A 17,060-nucleotide genomic window follows, 5' to 3' on the forward strand; every position below is an offset into this window, starting at 1 on the left:
AGAAAATAAACCTATCTCATAAGAAAGAGGTAAGCATATTAGTGATAGAAATTAATGCTTCAAGATTATAATTAAACAGACTAATTACATACCAGCGGTGCTTAATCCAGGGCTAGCTGTAAAACGAGCTACGTCCACAATCTTCACGGCAAATTGCTGTCCTGTTTGCCGGTGCACACATCGACGAACAAGGCTGAATGGTCCCCTTTTAAGAATAACAATTTATTATGGTCTTAGTCAAGAATATGCAAAATTTTAAGGATAAAATAAAAACAAAAATGCAAGGAGTTTTTTCATTCTATATTTAAAAAAATTTATACATATCACTGTATGAAAATAAATTAGCAAAAAAGGTTTATTTTTATCAACACTCACTGTCTAATTTCGATGATATTTAATATGAACTTTTCATATACTAAATAATACACTTTACACTAAATAATGTAATTTACATAAAATTATATATTTATTATAATATTTAAAATATTATTATTCTCCCTTTAATCTTTATTATAATATTTATTACTTTAATTTATTTTCAAAAAAGAATTACTTAATTATACACATTTTGACTTGGCCAGGACTTAGCCCCTTCAAGTACTATAGTGTAATGTAAATAGTATGTATAATGAATATAATTTTATTACAGTAAATAACAACTATTGTGTTAATTTGATTTAAAATTTACTAATAGATTTATGTCTCATATCTAAATTTTATTTAAATCTTGTTGGAATGTAATATAAGTTGTCTATGTTAATATCATGTCAGTAAATTGTATAGTCTATATTTTTATAAATTCATTAATTAACAAACGAAAATGTAAAGGTTTTCGTTACGTTTTTCTGTTATAGAACTGATTGCTTAAATTTATATTGAATTTGAAATCTTATTTAAAATATTAAAATGGATTCCTATAGGAAATACTCTTTTTAATTATTATAAATCAAAATATATTATTAAATAAAGGTAAAGTACATCATTTAAAGAGTAAACAAAAAAATTAAGATGATTCAATGTAATAGGAGAAGGAGCCTTAACTACCACTTACTTGCCAATAATTTCACATAGCTCATACACATCATCGAACAGGACCTCGTCTTCAGCCATTTTTACCACCAACACAATACACTATATTTCAGAAAAACGCGAATTTTATCATATTCGCGTCGCCTCAACCCCGAAAGTTAAAAGGTTACGCCCAGGGTTAATTTATCTAAATATTTGAAGTTCTAACTTTACATTAAACACTAAATTATACTGGATTTAATTATCTGGTGCATTAGTTACAAAATTAGTACAATAAACGGTGATTAGACGCAAATTGTGCATTATAAAAGGTGAAAAACTGCGTTTATTCGCTCATTTTTTTCAAAACTTGTAAATACATTTTATCACAATAAAAACATCGACGTTGAAGATATACGGTAAAAGATTATTAAAATTACGTGCACACTAATTAATATTAGAATAAAAAGTTAAATCATCGTAAAATAATTTCCCATCTCTTATTTTCTATTTACTTTTGACATTTACCAAGGGTTGCCAGCGTCAACTGTATGGATTGAAGTTTGAACCTGGCATTTGAATTTTGTGTTACCATATGAAAAAATGAAATAAAAATCATAACAAAGATTTTGTCGTACGCATCGTTATGGCTATTCTACATTGCTATTATTATATTTTCTTACACTCAATTTAATATTTTTTTACAATATTAACCGTACAAAAAAGTAAAAACCAACGCAAGCTAATTAACCAATTTTCTTATTAAGATATTCATTAATCATTTTACTAAACATGCGCATTGTACAGTGTATCTTTTACAACAAAAGCTTATTATGCTTTAAAATTCATACCTACCAAACAAAACATTTTCCAACTTATATAAATAAATTGTATGTTTAAATGATAACCTTTTAACAAATACATAACTAAAACTTTAGTACAACTGTGCTTTAAAAAAATAGAATTAAAATAATATTTAACAAATGTGAACATTACGGGGGTAGGTAAATAAATAAAAAATTGTTTTGAAACATTTATTACCATTTTAGTGTAATTCTAAATTATCTTAAATTTAAATATAGTAAAAAAATATTATAGGTACAAAGTACATACGTCATTAACACGTCAATTTTATTTTATTTTGATTTTTACTTACAAAAACTTATAAAATCAATGGCATTTTTATGTTAATATTATTTCTATATTAAATTTTTATAACAGTCTATTTTGAATATTAACCTAAAATTAAATAAATATACATCTCTTATTTTACTACAGGCGATTAATGCAATAGGGTCCCAAAAATATTTAAGTAAAATAATGGTCACGGCTTTTATTAGTTTTCTTTTTACTATTATTTGTCGTGACCAAAATTGGGTCATTCCACACATACAGCCTCAAGTGATCTTATAATATTTATTAAGTTTTGCAAGTAACCGTTGTGCTGCTGACTTTCATCTTGAAATAGTCGCACTGGGGAACGGTTAAAATGAATTCCGAATCTGGAGTTTTCGTGTTCCAGGACCTATTAATGTTGACTCTGTACTTGCATTTATAATCTAATTCGTAAATTTCAAATGAGTTTTTCTGAAAATAAAGAAAATATTTCAGTATATAAATAAAAATATATTTAATCTGTACTAAATAAATAACCTTAACCTTATTGTGTTATATTTCCCTACACATAACACCTATACGGTGTACAGTCGCTTAGACCATGACATTTAAATGAGATATATAAGTATGATCATAATCCTTATCTAGTTATGTTTTCATTATTATTTTACCTAATACTTTATTATCTTCTATTCTAACGTATAATTTATTCTGACTTTAAATGCAAAAACAATAAGTAAATGTACCTACGTACATATTATCACAACCGTATTTTACATGCACTAGATTATTTTAAATAAAGCAGTTGATCTGCATTGCGTTACATTAAGGAAGAAATAATATTTTACCGAAGAATTAAATGATTATGTTAAGGGATATTAAGTTCAGATAACTTAAATTATTGATCAAAGTAATTGTATCAGTCGTTTTTCTTCAGCTAAACATAGTAGGATAGATAAATTATTTAGATACTTATAATAAAATGGTTTCATAATTTTTCTATGAATTGGTAGCTATTGTAATATTACAAAAACATAGTAATAAATATATTTTAGTACAAGTTCATTTTTTTTACTGTTTCTTCATATTGGTTAATTGATAGAATTAACGTATTTAATTAACAAACCTCGGTAATTGCCGATAGCTCCTTCAATTCTTTAACTGGATGTTGACATGCTATCATTTTCCAATGCACGTAATACCTGTAATAAAAAAAATTAAATTAGTGAAACTAGCGATCCTAGTTTTTTTTTATTACAAATTACTTGTAAGTCGAACGGCAAACCTAGTACCTACTCATTATATGCTATCAAGATTAATATACGTTTTTTGATACAATATAGATTTAAACTATACTTATTTAATAACACTTCTTATTTGTTTTTTAGATACAATATAGATTTAAATAATCATTAGATTGTCATCTGCATACCATTATTTATTTGAGTAGGTATAACTATTGTTATTGATCCTTGGTACTGACTGCTTATATTTACATGCAACCTTTTTTTATAAGTACAAAATAGAATTTTATATAAAAATTTAAATTATAATGTAAATATTATTACACCTCATTTGCTTTTACCTTCTACGTCCCTTGGCTTGGAAACCGGGTTCCCATGTTATTTTCGCTTTAATTTTGTGATCCAACCATATGAATTTGTTTAATTTTACACCTTTGATACTCTTTTCGTCTTTTCTTTTGGTAAGAGCTTCCGGTGGATGTTCTATAAGCAAATAATTTTTAAATAACATATAAAGAAACATTGTAACGATTACAGTTATATAGTCGTTGCTATATACGTTTTATATTGGTAAAAAGTTTATAAATATTTAAACGCGCTTATTAGGAAACTTGCGTGTTTTCCTGATAAATTTTTCATGCAATTATATTCCAATTAACCAAATAACTAAACATTATGTGCATATTACAGTTATGTTGAAATTGTATTAAGGCGAGTTATACCTTCTGCACTTGTGGTATTGTAAAAAATAGCTGCTTTGTCACTTCTAAGTTTTCCGAGACCGAATAAGCTAATTGTTTGTACTTGAAGGAAATACATCGAATTGGGTTGTAAGTCGCTAATTTCTACATAATTTTGTTCCTGAAAAATATTAATTACAAAATTAAATTAAACTCTATCAAGCAACCTTCTAGAATCAATTTAAAACTTAATGCAAGATTACAAATCAAAATAGCTACTTTACAAATCATTAAAAGACTTATTATTGGCAAACCTTTGGAACAGTTTGATGATTCACAAGCACTGAATCCAATTCTCCTCCTAATCCTCGAACACGTCTGCTCCAGAAAACTTTATAACGCATTACAGGTAGATCAGAACGAGGTTCTTTCCATTCCAGTCGTACTGTTACTGTACCTGTTGAAATTAATAGTTTTGGAACTAATTATGATTCGTTTAGATAGTTAAAAACCATCCATTATAAAATGGTAAAAAATACCATGAAAAACAAAAGCTATTAACTACATAGATCACTTTTCAAGTTACGTTGTATTAGAAAGTTAAGTTTACTTACTTTTACTTTAATGTTATGTAATAACAACATCATAACTTTAGAAAATAAAAATGTTTTTTGAGCTAAAGAGAAGAAATTCTTAATGAAGTAATTACATAACTTCTATGATTCTTACCATTTTCTGATCGCACTGGTAAAACTTTGAGTTTTTTAGGTGGAGGTGGTGGCCTTGGTCCTTTACGTGGGGTAAAAGGAGAACTTGGTGCAGAATATCCTCGGGTACCAGATGAACTAACGGCAGCTACACGAAAACGATACCATCGACCGGGTTTCAGAAGATTTCGAAGAGATACTTTCGTCCTAGATGTAAATACATTTACAAAATACAGATGATATTTTAAGCAATTCATTTTGTTGATTTTTTTAAATGAGGATATATTATAATAATCAAATGTCTTCAAATAACAACACAATTATTACTGGTAAGCATAACCTTTGATAAATAGTAATCGGATTAAGACTGGGCTTTGTCTACTTAAGCAGCTTTAACGAAGAATATAAAACCCCACTGAAAATATAAGCCAAGATCATTTTGATTGACATTGTGATCAAAATGAGTTCAGATATATGATTAACAAAAAGTTGTTTACGAAATTCGTTTCTACGAAACTAGCAGGTACTAAAGCATATGGCTCTATATGATGTGTTTTGTAACATGCATTATCATTCCGGTTAATGCACGCAACAAGGAAAAGTGTATAGAAAGCAATATTGCATTTAATGACCGCTTGTATTTTAATGAAGCACGTTCTTTTAGCTCTTGAAAATTGTAAAAAAAAATGCTCTAAAATGTTTTACAAAAAATATACGAATATTATCGTACCGGTATATTTTTGCAAAGCGATTAGGAAGAACTAATGACAACGTGATTGTAAAGTTTATATGTAACAAATGGATTATATATTGTTATATGACTCAAAGAAACCTAAATATTATCAAACTTTATAACTATTAAACTAATATGAAGTACTTACTATAATCATTTAAGAGGCCGTTATTTGTACTGTATTCTCATCGGAAAATACTCATCGAATTTCCCTCTAAGTTGTAATAGAATCTTAATCCGTAGATTCCAAGATACTTATTTAAATCAAAGTTAAAACAACATAAAATTAAAGTGAAGTTATGAAGAATATCAAATATACGAAATATGTATATATATACGAAAGTCTTCAATAACTTTTTATAATTGATCATAATCTTGTAAACAAAGGTGAATAAAGAAGTTAATAACACGGACTATTTTGAAGGTTGGTATCCGGGTTCGATTACCGATTCAAGTGTCTGTGCCGGAACTGGCATAGTAGCATGTTCACTGTTATGGCTTTATGAGTGTTATTTATGTCCTTGCTGTTTCTGACCTTCATACAAAGTAATACATTTTGAAATCTATCAATCAGACAATGCATTCATAATTTTGAATACACTGAGACAACGTATTGAATTGATAATGATGTTGCAATTTTTTTTTATGAAAGCAATCTAAGTTATCAGTTATAATTGTGCAAATGTGTGCGTTTATTTGACAGATAGAACAAATCCTGAATTAGAAGTTTCGATAAACGATAAATAGTCGACAATATTTGGACAATTGAGGTGTGAGTGACAATGACGTAAATATATGACGCATTTTGCATGTTTTATGAATGAATAAAAACCCAAGTAAGCTTTATAAGCTATTAACATTGCTTAAAAAACAGTTGTCAACAAGTTCCTATTGTTAAAGATAAGTATAACATTCATTTGTAATAATAATAATTCATTTCTAAAATCAGACATTAATATTTTCTTACTTATTGGTTCTCAGTATAAGGTTCCAATCTCCAAGTCTTTCTTCCTCATACTTTGGTCCTAAATGATGTTGTTCTTCTAAAATGTACAGTACTCGACCTGGAACCGCTCTTGCTGCGTCACCTACGCCATCAGACCACTTAATCTGTACTGCACGACGTCTTTCCTTTACCTCGTCCATTGCTGGGAGGGCAGGCAGGCCTAAACGCATGCAATATTAGTATTTATTTTATATTACGCACTTAATTTTCAGTTAATTTATTTTTTAATATTCAATTCATCTTATCTCTTTAAGTATTAATAATTTTGTAACACAATCAGTTGCTTTATTTATTTCTTATCTTAGTCATAGAAATAAATCTACTTTCAGTACTTCTATATACATTATTCTTTGTTAAGCCTTATTTGATGAAACTCCGTTGCGCAATGAACTACTTTCTGCTACAAGATTAATTTCAATAAACATTTTATATTTCTTGGTTATCTGTACAATTGAACGAAGTCTTTATTTAAAATGTATATTTACTCGTGACTAATTGACCCTTTTTATGAATGATATCGCGATAACCTAGTCACAGACCTAGTGGTTAATCCAAGTGCATTCATCATCGATTATCGTGGACTAGATACTCGCAAATGACAAATATTGTATTGTTAAGGCATTAATAACATTTATCGGTTACCACTTAAGTTTTTGTTTGTTTACTGCATGTCCTTCTCATATCATATTAAAATCATTGTTTTTAAGCTTACGTGTGATGTGTTATCCATAATTATTACCTGATAAGTTCAATAGGTCTACGGGTTCACTACAGATGGAACTACAGCCATGTTTGCAGCAACGTTGAGTACCATCACATTGTGAGTCCTGGTTGCAGGCCTCCACGCAAGCAGCCATCCATCTAGGATTGTCGCCATCGGGGCAAGTTCCTGGCTTTCGTTCTTCGGACCGGCATGTTGAGCGACACTGTTTAAAAGATTTATAAACAGAATTTTTAAATCCAAATATTATAAATGCAAATTTGAGTTGTTTGTTTTTCACGTCTTAACTATTCAACCGATCATCATGAAATTTTGCAACACGTCGTCATGGATACAGAAAAGGACGCGAGCTGAGCTGCGGACGTACTCTAATGGTATTGGAGCAATACTGTTCATAGCAGAGAATGGAAAACTAATCTAGTCGTAATTTACGAAAAAGAATACGAAAAGAAATCTTGTTATGTTTTTTTTATCTAAATATTGACGAAATTGGTACCATTTGATATAATTACGTTTCAAATGAATGCAAACACAAAAAATATTGCATTTAGGTGTACTGAACATTGAGAAATTATTTCCATTAAGACTTGTTAATCAGTTACGTATAATAAGAAAACATGTTTCCAACAAAATTCTCCACATATTAGTGTTTGGAAGTTGAAGTTACTAACGCGTCATAATTATTGAGTATATGTGAGAATAGTCTCACGATTACGCAAACAAAAACTAGATCTCTCTTGAGAGCCACAGATCAATAGTCAAATGCAATACTAAGTATCTGTTCGTTGTTATTTACCTATCACTTTTTTCAAGAATAGTGGGATACTATCCAATTTTTTTCCTATACCACCGTATTAACTACATAATTGGAAGGCGCCCATCAGGCGATGCATTTCGTATCGACTAATCGAAATTGTTTACTACAGCTCATATACACTTTCACTGTAAAAAATAGTAACTATACCTTATACCGCCAATACAAGGCTATTCATGTGAGCTAAGATGTATCTTATGCCTACAATTAAACGGGCATAGTCCTCGTTTAAATCGAAACACAGAAATATAAAATATTGCGTTTAAACGGTTGTATAACAAATGATAAGTGGGTGGTACCCACCCAGGCGGGCCAGCACACAGCCCTATCAACGGTAAAGTACCTTGTATCAATTATAATTAAACTATGTTATAGGATATACAATTATACAAAAACAGGTTTGCGAATGTATTTCAGTCAGCTTAGTTACAATTATACCTTTATATCAACAAAAGTATTTCGCAAAAAAAACTTATACAAAATAAGCAAACTAGGTACATAATCATACAAAATAAATGAAAAACAAGACGTCTTAAATAAGCCATATCGTATGTTTTTTACATATCGTCATGACCAAAATACGCAAAAAATAAGCATTATAAAATTCAAAAGACGAAGGAAAATCTTTTAAATGAATAATTTTACGGTTAGTAATTAGTAGAAAAATTAAATCGAATAGGCGTACATAATAATACGATGAATGTTACAATAAAAACGAATAATATACAAACAAGTATAGATATTTTGTGATATATATATTGTACGTTAGTTTAGTAAAAAATAGTGCGTATACAAAGTAATGATAACTAATCATAAAATGAGAATCTCATTATGCAATAGAAACGCGAGATTAAAACCAAGCATTAGCCATCGTAAAGCAATCTTCGTAGAAAGCTCGTAAGAATAAGAAGGTACAGTCAGCGTCAGACAGGTTCATTAAAAGAACATAATTAGCGTCCTCGCATTTAAAAACATAATGGCTCCTTTGAAGTCCTACGTGACCCAACTACGAAACTACCTCAATTATTGTGATCTTTATTCCCAGAGAATAAAGACTAGTATGCAATAAACCACAAGTCTCATTAGAATTTAAGAGTGAATTTGTGGGTCCGGTAAATATGGGTACGTGACGTGATCCTTTAATATGTATTTTTTTTTTGTTTTCTTAATCAAAATGAAAGCATATTTAACGAGAATAATAATATCAGGTTCTATTAATGGACATTGGTTATGTTTATTCTTCAATAACTACAAGGGACCAATTCTACTAATTTATAACGATTACGGTACGTTCCCAATTCTTTTCCTCACAAAAATTAAACACAGCTGAAATGTAGCTGGGGTTCGATTGTACTAATTTATGGAGGGTACGATACGTTCCTGGTTCTATTCCGATGCAACTACGACCGAACTAAAACTGGATCGTTGAATTAGTAAACCTCTAAACGGCAACGATTACGTTTCGATACAATTGCGATGAAAGGACAATTTATTAGTAGAATTTTTCCCTAGAATAGCGAATGGCGATAATTTGATACACTTAATTTCAAATAGTTATTTGATATAAAGGATTGTGGAAGCTGGTACACTTATTTTAATTGTATAGGATACCGACCAGTTGAATTGAAATTTATTCCTTTGAATTTTTTGCTGGATTATGTTTACATAGTTGTATGGGTTGTTGGACGGTTGGTAGCTGAAAATGCAGACCACGAGGGTCAGGATTTCAACCTCGATTTAAACCAATAAAAAATAATGATGATTAGTTTTATCAGCCTGGAGTGCGTTAATTGACGAAAATTTGATTTCGTCGTTCCTAGGGCCTAAACTCGCTTGGGTTGTGTTGGATTGCTATCGAATTATGAGTAAGAAAATAGGTTCACCTATGTTTACATACTATAACAATGTTTCCTAAGCATTTGGCTAGTCTCTAAATAAAATTAAATGCATTATTTAAATGTGATCAAAATTAAAATATAATATTCACATAATATGCAAATAAAACAACTAAATTTATTACTTTTCTAAAGTCACCTCCATAAGTCACGATGTTTATGAATTTTTTCTTCTTCTTTCTAATTAATTTTAATTAATTAATTAAATTAGTTAGTGTATACCGCAATTTTATATAATAAGTAAAGAAAAAGGTAAAATTTAGGTAAATTGCACTAAAATGTAGCATACAAATTTAATTAACATGCACTAATAATAAGACAAATCATATATTCTTTGATACAAATATTGGTTTTTACTTCGATATCCAATCGATGATATCGTGACAGAGTAAGATAATTCAATTTAAATTTATTATAAAAGAATACAATTTTTGAGACATGAACCTGTTCTGTTATTAGTAAAAAAAAACTAGCAGTCAAGCACGAGTAGGATTTGACGGTGAAGATTTCGTAGATATAACTTATCTGACTCTTTGAGGATTTGTAAAAAGGGAAGCTAAGTCAGACTATAGTCTTCGAATTTTAAAGGTTTATGTATTTTTAGCAATATACACAATTTTTTTTAACGCTTGAAAAACCCGTTACGCGATTCCCCATCGGGAAAAGGGCCCCCCCCCTTTTCCCGATGGGAATATGATGATGATGGGTATATGGGGCTAGCTGGTGTCCAAGGCGCCGAGTGCGCCCCGAACATCTGAATACCCACTAAAAAACCAGCGGTACCCTTTCCGTCTTAACGAGGAGATCACGGGATCGCTTTCGCATGCTATCGTGTAGCAGTATACACAACCATACAAAAATGCTTTAAAAGTTTTTGTTATATTTTATGTAATTCTCATAAACGTTTTTATAAATACGACGCTTATAAATTTTTTTATTCTTTGTTTAACTATGTTATAACTGCGTTTTACTCATACGCGGCGTTTGGGATTTCAAAGAGGGATAAAAGTGTAAAACTCAATATAAAAAATAATATGTCACTTAGTTTTAATCTCTTATAAGACTATTTTTGATTTTATCCTAGATACAGTTATATATTAATTTGTGCATCGTATTGAAACCATATTTTGATGTACATTTAAGGTGTCATCGAAATTATAACTCGTATCTTATACAAAGTAATGTCAAAAACTAAAGATAATATTAATATAACGCCATTATATTAACTTAAAATTGTATGGATGGATTGTGTACGGACTCGCAAATTTCATTAAAAAAAACCAACGAGTTTCTTTCGCCAATATTTCGCAGGTCTGAGATAATTTCATTTTCGAACCGTTGTTATTTTTTACTACTTAATAAGAAAGTATATTACTTATTTATTAACGAAAAACTGACTTTGATTTATTATTATTACGCATACGTTTTTCGGCGTGAATTTTTTTATTTTTTTTATTTTATGTTCATAGGTCTACAAAACAAAATGACAATCAAAAAATTTAAATGATTACATTTCTCTTGATGTAGACACGACATGCGTTTTTGATTAAGTGCGAAAAAAGCGTCTAGTCTGTGACAGCAACAAAGACCTAAGCTTATAAGTTTTTTTTAATAGCTAAATAATTTAATCTATCGAAACAGTTTTTTTAAACTTTTTTTTCAATGAGGCTATAGAACTGTCGGTAAAAATATCATAATTAAAACGAATACTATTATAAGAAAAATACGGATAAATGAAAATTTTCTACCTTCGTTCTTAAGCCTCTCACATTTTGGTAATAAATACTTAAATTGAATGACTGCGCCTACAAATAACATGAAAAATAATTGATATGATTTTAGTTATGTTATTCGTTATTCAATATTTTAGCAACATTTTAAATATCTATATTAATTATTATATATATTTATATATATTCGTTTATTAATTAAGAACCCTAAAAATATTTCAATTAATTTTGTGATTCGATATAAGTAATATATAAAGCTCTGATTTAATTAAGAATGGAACTAATTTACTTACAAATTAGCAACTTTAGCGATGATAAATATTAAAAAGATAATTAATATAGAGCATTTTCCGTGTGAAAAAACAACGTAGGTATATATTTTTTAAAGTTTATAGACGAAATGTTCGAATTTACATATATAACGACTTTCAATAATCAATACTCATTAGTCATATAAATTATTGATCTATTAAAAAAGTAGCATATTATTAATTAAATTATTTTATTTTAAGAATTAAAAATATAAAAATGATATAATAAATGTTATAATTTTCACTTCGTCTAAAACGCTTTAAAAATAAAATATTATTCTTTTGCGAACGATTACAATGAATAACTTCCTATGTTTTTGTTGTTACAGCTGAGCCAGACAGGGGATTATTCGTCGCACTATGTTATTAAAGAAGTTTATTGTAAGAAATATAACACCAATTAAAGCAAATAAAATCTATCATATCCATCTCATAAATTACTCTAATTTGATATCATAAAGTTTAAGTATCCTAAATCAGAAGTGATGTCCCAAATACATGTTTGTACTATAAATACATACACATACATACTTGAATTTTAATTATGTCAGCTCAATTGGTAGATAGAGCTGGTTCTAAAATCTGTATTACGATTCAACAGGAATAAAAAATATGTTGCAATAATTAATAAGAAGCTTACCACTTACAAATAATTTTAATTAATATTTGCTCAAATTTCGTTTTCTGAACTAGCAACACAGAAATGCAATAAGTTATATTTTCCTTTTAGGAAATTAACTTCAAAGCGATCATGAGGAGCGTCTCAGAGGAGAATGGCAGGCGGGATGCCAACAAACGATGCTGCGGATTAAGGTCACTCTGAGACGATCTCCGTCGAATGAGTGAAGTACAATTCAGAGGAGGTCCGAATTGAAATGAGTTTCTTTCTTTCACTGCGTGAAGAACTACCAGGGAAATTGGGATTGAGACGGGTCTCTAAATCCTCACTGAGCGGACATAACTCTCTAGTTTTTCCCCAAAACGCATGGAACACCGCACCCTCAAATCTTTGCAGCGAACGGCAATCGCAGCGATTATAGTTGGTAAGAATACATAATCCGGATTCCCGGACCCAGGAAGGCTTTGCTTTTTGTTTTCCCATTAGTAAAAAAAAGCAATATTTTTTTATATAATACATAATGTATTATGTGCATGTATAGTATGTAAAAAGGTACATATGTACCTTATTTTGTAAAATCATTAATTTGCTATTGTCGCTACCATGTAAAAATATTAATTCTAAAAAGTACTTTGGAGTTTTTGTTGTAACTAATTTATATATTGTTCCCCATTTGGTATTAAATATTTAAACAAATAATACATACGCCAAACGTGCAAAAAACAGAAAACGTTTTAAGTAATCATTATAATAATTCATGATATATGAAAAAACTTGTAAATTGAAATGTATTTTTTTAATGAATGAAAAACTAATTGGTTATAAATCCATTACATTACACTATTTTTTTTAATCTTTTCAAGATCTTATTTATAATATATTTTTAATTGTTATTGCAATACGAATACACTTTCATTTTATTAAACGCTTAACAATTAAAAACATCCCATGACTTATTAATAATAAATAATTACTAATCTTACCTGGGATTTCGTCTCCTTGCTCGCATCAATGCATATTAAATCGCAACGCGTCTTCGACAATGGATCTGTTTGTAATCTTAAAAACCTTTTCGTCTTCGCTAAAGCTTCAGGCATCAACAACACCGCAACAAATAGCAAAATTATAATCGATTTCATTTTGATTTAATTTTCCTTAATAAATCTTTTTCGATTATTCTAGCCTAGGCGATTATTTGTAACATCTGTAAAAAACAAAAACGTATCTAGCCTTAATGAAAGGCAATAAAGTCTGCGTAATGGCTAATAAACACCGACATCATATAATCTGACTAGATTTAATAACAATTAAGGATTTTTATTTCAAAGAATCATTTTAATAGGTGATCCTAAAATTGTATTGCATAAAACAAAATATGTTGGATGTTATATTTATCTTTTAATTGGTTATTTGCATACTTCGTTGTCTTTAATGTAGATAATATTCACTTTTTTTTTAATTCTTATTCAGGCAAAATGATTGATTGATTAATTATGTTATACAAAATTAATGTTACACATTCATTAATTAACGATAATAACAAACATAGATACTTCGCTTGTCCAATTTAAAACACAAGAAAGCTTTTATTATTAAATAATCCAATATCACGATTTTCAAAATGTTAATCACCTCATCAAAACCGAAATCATTCATCGATGAGCCAATATTTCGAAATCAATCGGACAATATCTCATTTCGATCTCAAAGAGTCATTGAACCGGCGTTTTATCGTGAGTGCGTTGGGTGGTAGCGCGTTCACAACGTTTGAAATACGCGGTACGACTGAGTGCGCGTACGCATCACAAGCAACTTCGTGTCCCTACTTCATTAATACTCATCGCCGATGCTTTCCTGTACAGCTATGACGGAAGGTTGCTTCTACCAAGCCGGTTTCCTAATTAAAAAATGAATGTCGTCTTCCTACTAGCGTTTTGATGTTTTCAAATGCACTCATTAACTTCTGCGGTTTGTTCGTCTGAAAGATTTCAGGCGTGAGCATTTATACATTTTTTTTCTAATTAAGGCTCTAATTAAGGTTTTTCTATAATTTTTACTGTATATATTTTTTCCTATTAATCTTATTAGATATTAAGCTTTAAAATAAATTTACTGTTTATTATTTTAAAGTAAATAACATATATTCATTACTTATTTTAAAATTTTAAATCGGTATTTCTTAAATATCTTTCACGTTCTCTTGAAAAAAAGAAGAATACATGTTTGGGCACCGTTATCAGAACATCCTATCAATCCGTAACCCACGAAAGGGCGATTCCAGAGAACAGAAGCACTAATTAAGCTCTTGAAGGGCATCCGGCCTTACAGCAATCAACCGGTCGTTGCTACTCCTGGTCTTTGTGATATATAGGTATTTTTTTTCCTTTTTCTGCTCAAAGGCACGCGGCTAATGAGACAGATTGTTTTGTTGCGGTTCGCTGAAATCTAAGCTAATAAATTATTATACAATGTTTTATGTCCCACGTTTGTCACATTTCTCGATTGGATCAAGCTATTTTAACCTCTATATAAATCAATTATGGTTTTAATTCCTTTAATTGTTATTGAAGTTCGATGTTTTGTTTCTTTATTCAGAGACATGATGAAGAATAGCAATGATCGCAGCTTTGTTTGTTTGAATTTCGAAAACACCTTTTTTGATTATCCTAAATATAATACGCGCAATTTAACTTGGCTGATCGAAAACTTAGGCCAAATATACGAATACACTTATCTTACGGTTATATATCACGTATATGTGATATATAACCGTTACTGTTACGTTACTGTTAGATACGTTAATGTTACGTATACGTGATCGATAGAATCAATTATTACATAATTATCTTTATTTTTTATTATTTTGCATATTATGCCAATCAGTGTGCTTAATTTAAGGCCAGCTATCGTAAATTGCAGGTATTGCAATATCAAATAATCCATACTAATTTTATAAAGATATAAGTTTTTATGGATTCTACTCGGATCAACGAAAAACTTACTTGATTACATTTAATGGAGGAATATTTGTATCAACCCAATTGGAGAATGTATCCATTGTGCCACTGTTCTTGTGAACGTAAGTAAAAACATGAATAGTGAAACTGTTTGTAAACTACTAAGCGACAACTAAGCGATTGTCTTTCAATAATATATATAATAGTAATTAGTATTTTAAATGGCATTGTTATTTAAGAATATTCTGTAAATAAAAACAAAAGCTCCTAAGCTTTACTATACACGCGTTATCAAAAGCTTGACGAATGAAAATGAAGAGAATATTGCAGTTGGTTATATTAAGCAATATTTCAATTACCTATGCTACGTAAGTTTTTGATCGTCATCATTTTTAATTACTAACTACTAGCCTACAAGCGGCACATTTATTAATGTTCCTCTGCTGGGTAGGCTGCCTGAGTTCGGGCGGAGAGATCGCTTAACACTTTCTGGGACAGTAAACGCCTGTAGATGTCATAACTACTTAACTATTGTGTCGAGTGTACTTTCCCTGAAAATATTTTATTTTTCACACATTTTATGAGAAAAATACTAATAATGTTAGCGTTTTATAACTGTACTTTTAACAGTTATAAAACGCTAAACTATGGATATATAACTATACTGCACGTATAACTGTAGTGTCTTATTATAACTCTTCCAGAAGAGTCTGTAATATGCTATAATACAACAATTTATTGATTTAGACTTTTTTATATCAATAATAATAAAAATAACCACAGATTTTTATAAAACATGTATCGTACAGACATTTTCGTTACAGTTTTAGTGTACATAGAAGGTTATGAAGGGTCTTATGGTTAATTTAAATATTATATGTAATTTTTATTAACACGTTTTTATATGAACAACATAAAAGTTTGTAAACATAAAATTATTCGGTTCAATAAATTATTACGTCTGTCATTCATATTATACTGTTAATGCTCCTTCGGGATTTATTACTTATAAATCATCTTTTTATCATCTCAATGTAACGACGAACATTTAATAGCTTATGAGTCATTTGCTTTTAGTATTATAGTATTATTATTGTATACATATAAATAAAATTGAAGTGTATGTCTGTGATTTCATAATAACTGCCTCCTTTACCAAAAAAAAACAATATTTTTTTTGTCTGTGTCTGTTGGTCCAGGCTAATCTCGGAAACGGCTAAAAATAACAAATTGATATAACTAAATTATTGTAAGAAGTATTTCGAGGTTTTGTCTTTGTTTCATCAAAATCGGTTGAGTCTATCAAACGATTCAGAAATTATCATATTTAGCACACCGCCACCTATGGGCTAATGGTCACAACATATATTATAACTACGAAAATAAGTACCTGAACTTAAATTTTTATATCTTTTGATTCACCGATTTTTATAAAATTAGGACTAAACGGTGCCTTGAAATATTTTTAAAAAGAATTTTACTATTTAACCCCAAAGATGGTAAAATAGAGGTTGAAAGT

General features: G+C 29.3%; 2 protein-coding genes across 3 annotated transcripts in view; both read right to left on the reverse strand.

Moving 5' to 3' along the window:
• LOC126772788 (peripheral plasma membrane protein CASK) overlaps positions 1-1,530 on the reverse strand; it is a 279,482-nt gene extending 277,952 nt beyond the window's left edge. For both annotated transcript variants that reach the window (XM_050493365.1, XM_050493364.1), the window contains exons 1-2: positions 1,052-1,530; positions 93-205 (exon numbers count right to left, since the gene is read on the reverse strand). In XM_050493365.1, the coding sequence (XP_050349322.1) occupies positions 93-205; positions 1,052-1,110 (172 nt within the window). In that variant the 5' untranslated portion in view covers positions 1,111-1,530. The remainder of the gene's footprint in view (positions 1-92; positions 206-1,051) is intronic.
• Positions 1,531-2,126: 596 nt separating this feature from the next.
• On the reverse strand, positions 2,127-14,443 carry LOC126772824 (anosmin-1). The gene is made up of 10 exons (XM_050493421.1): positions 14,217-14,443; positions 13,568-13,788; positions 7,234-7,420; positions 6,456-6,654; positions 4,778-4,962; positions 4,363-4,505; positions 4,091-4,229; positions 3,710-3,851; positions 3,251-3,326; positions 2,127-2,595 (listed from the first exon to the last, which is right to left on the reverse strand). Exons 2-10 carry the CDS (start codon positions 13,721-13,723, stop codon positions 2,428-2,430), a joined length of 1,395 nt encoding a protein of 464 aa, XP_050349378.1. The 5' UTR covers positions 13,724-13,788; positions 14,217-14,443; the 3' UTR covers positions 2,127-2,427.
• Between the last annotated feature and the right edge of the window lie 2,617 nt (positions 14,444-17,060).

Source organism: Nymphalis io, chromosome 13, assembly GCF_905147045.1.
Source record: "Nymphalis io chromosome 13, ilAglIoxx1.1, whole genome shotgun sequence".
Classification (NCBI taxonomy): Eukaryota; Metazoa; Arthropoda; class Insecta; order Lepidoptera; family Nymphalidae; genus Nymphalis; species Nymphalis io.

Excerpts from the sequence above, each read along its gene's own strand:
- LOC126772824 (XM_050493421.1), bottom strand. The coding sequence starts at position 13,723 with ATGAAATCGATTATAATTTTGCTATTTGTTGCGGTGTTGTTGATGCCT. Across the intron at positions 4,963-6,455 it reads CTTATACTGAGAACCAATAA|GACGAAAGTATCTCTTCGAA; the intron begins GTAAGAAAATAT and ends ATTTACATCTAG. Across the intron at positions 3,327-3,709 it reads CAAGCCAAGGGACGTAGAAG|GTATTACGTGCATTGGAAAA; the intron begins GTAAAAGCAAAT and ends TTTTTATTACAG.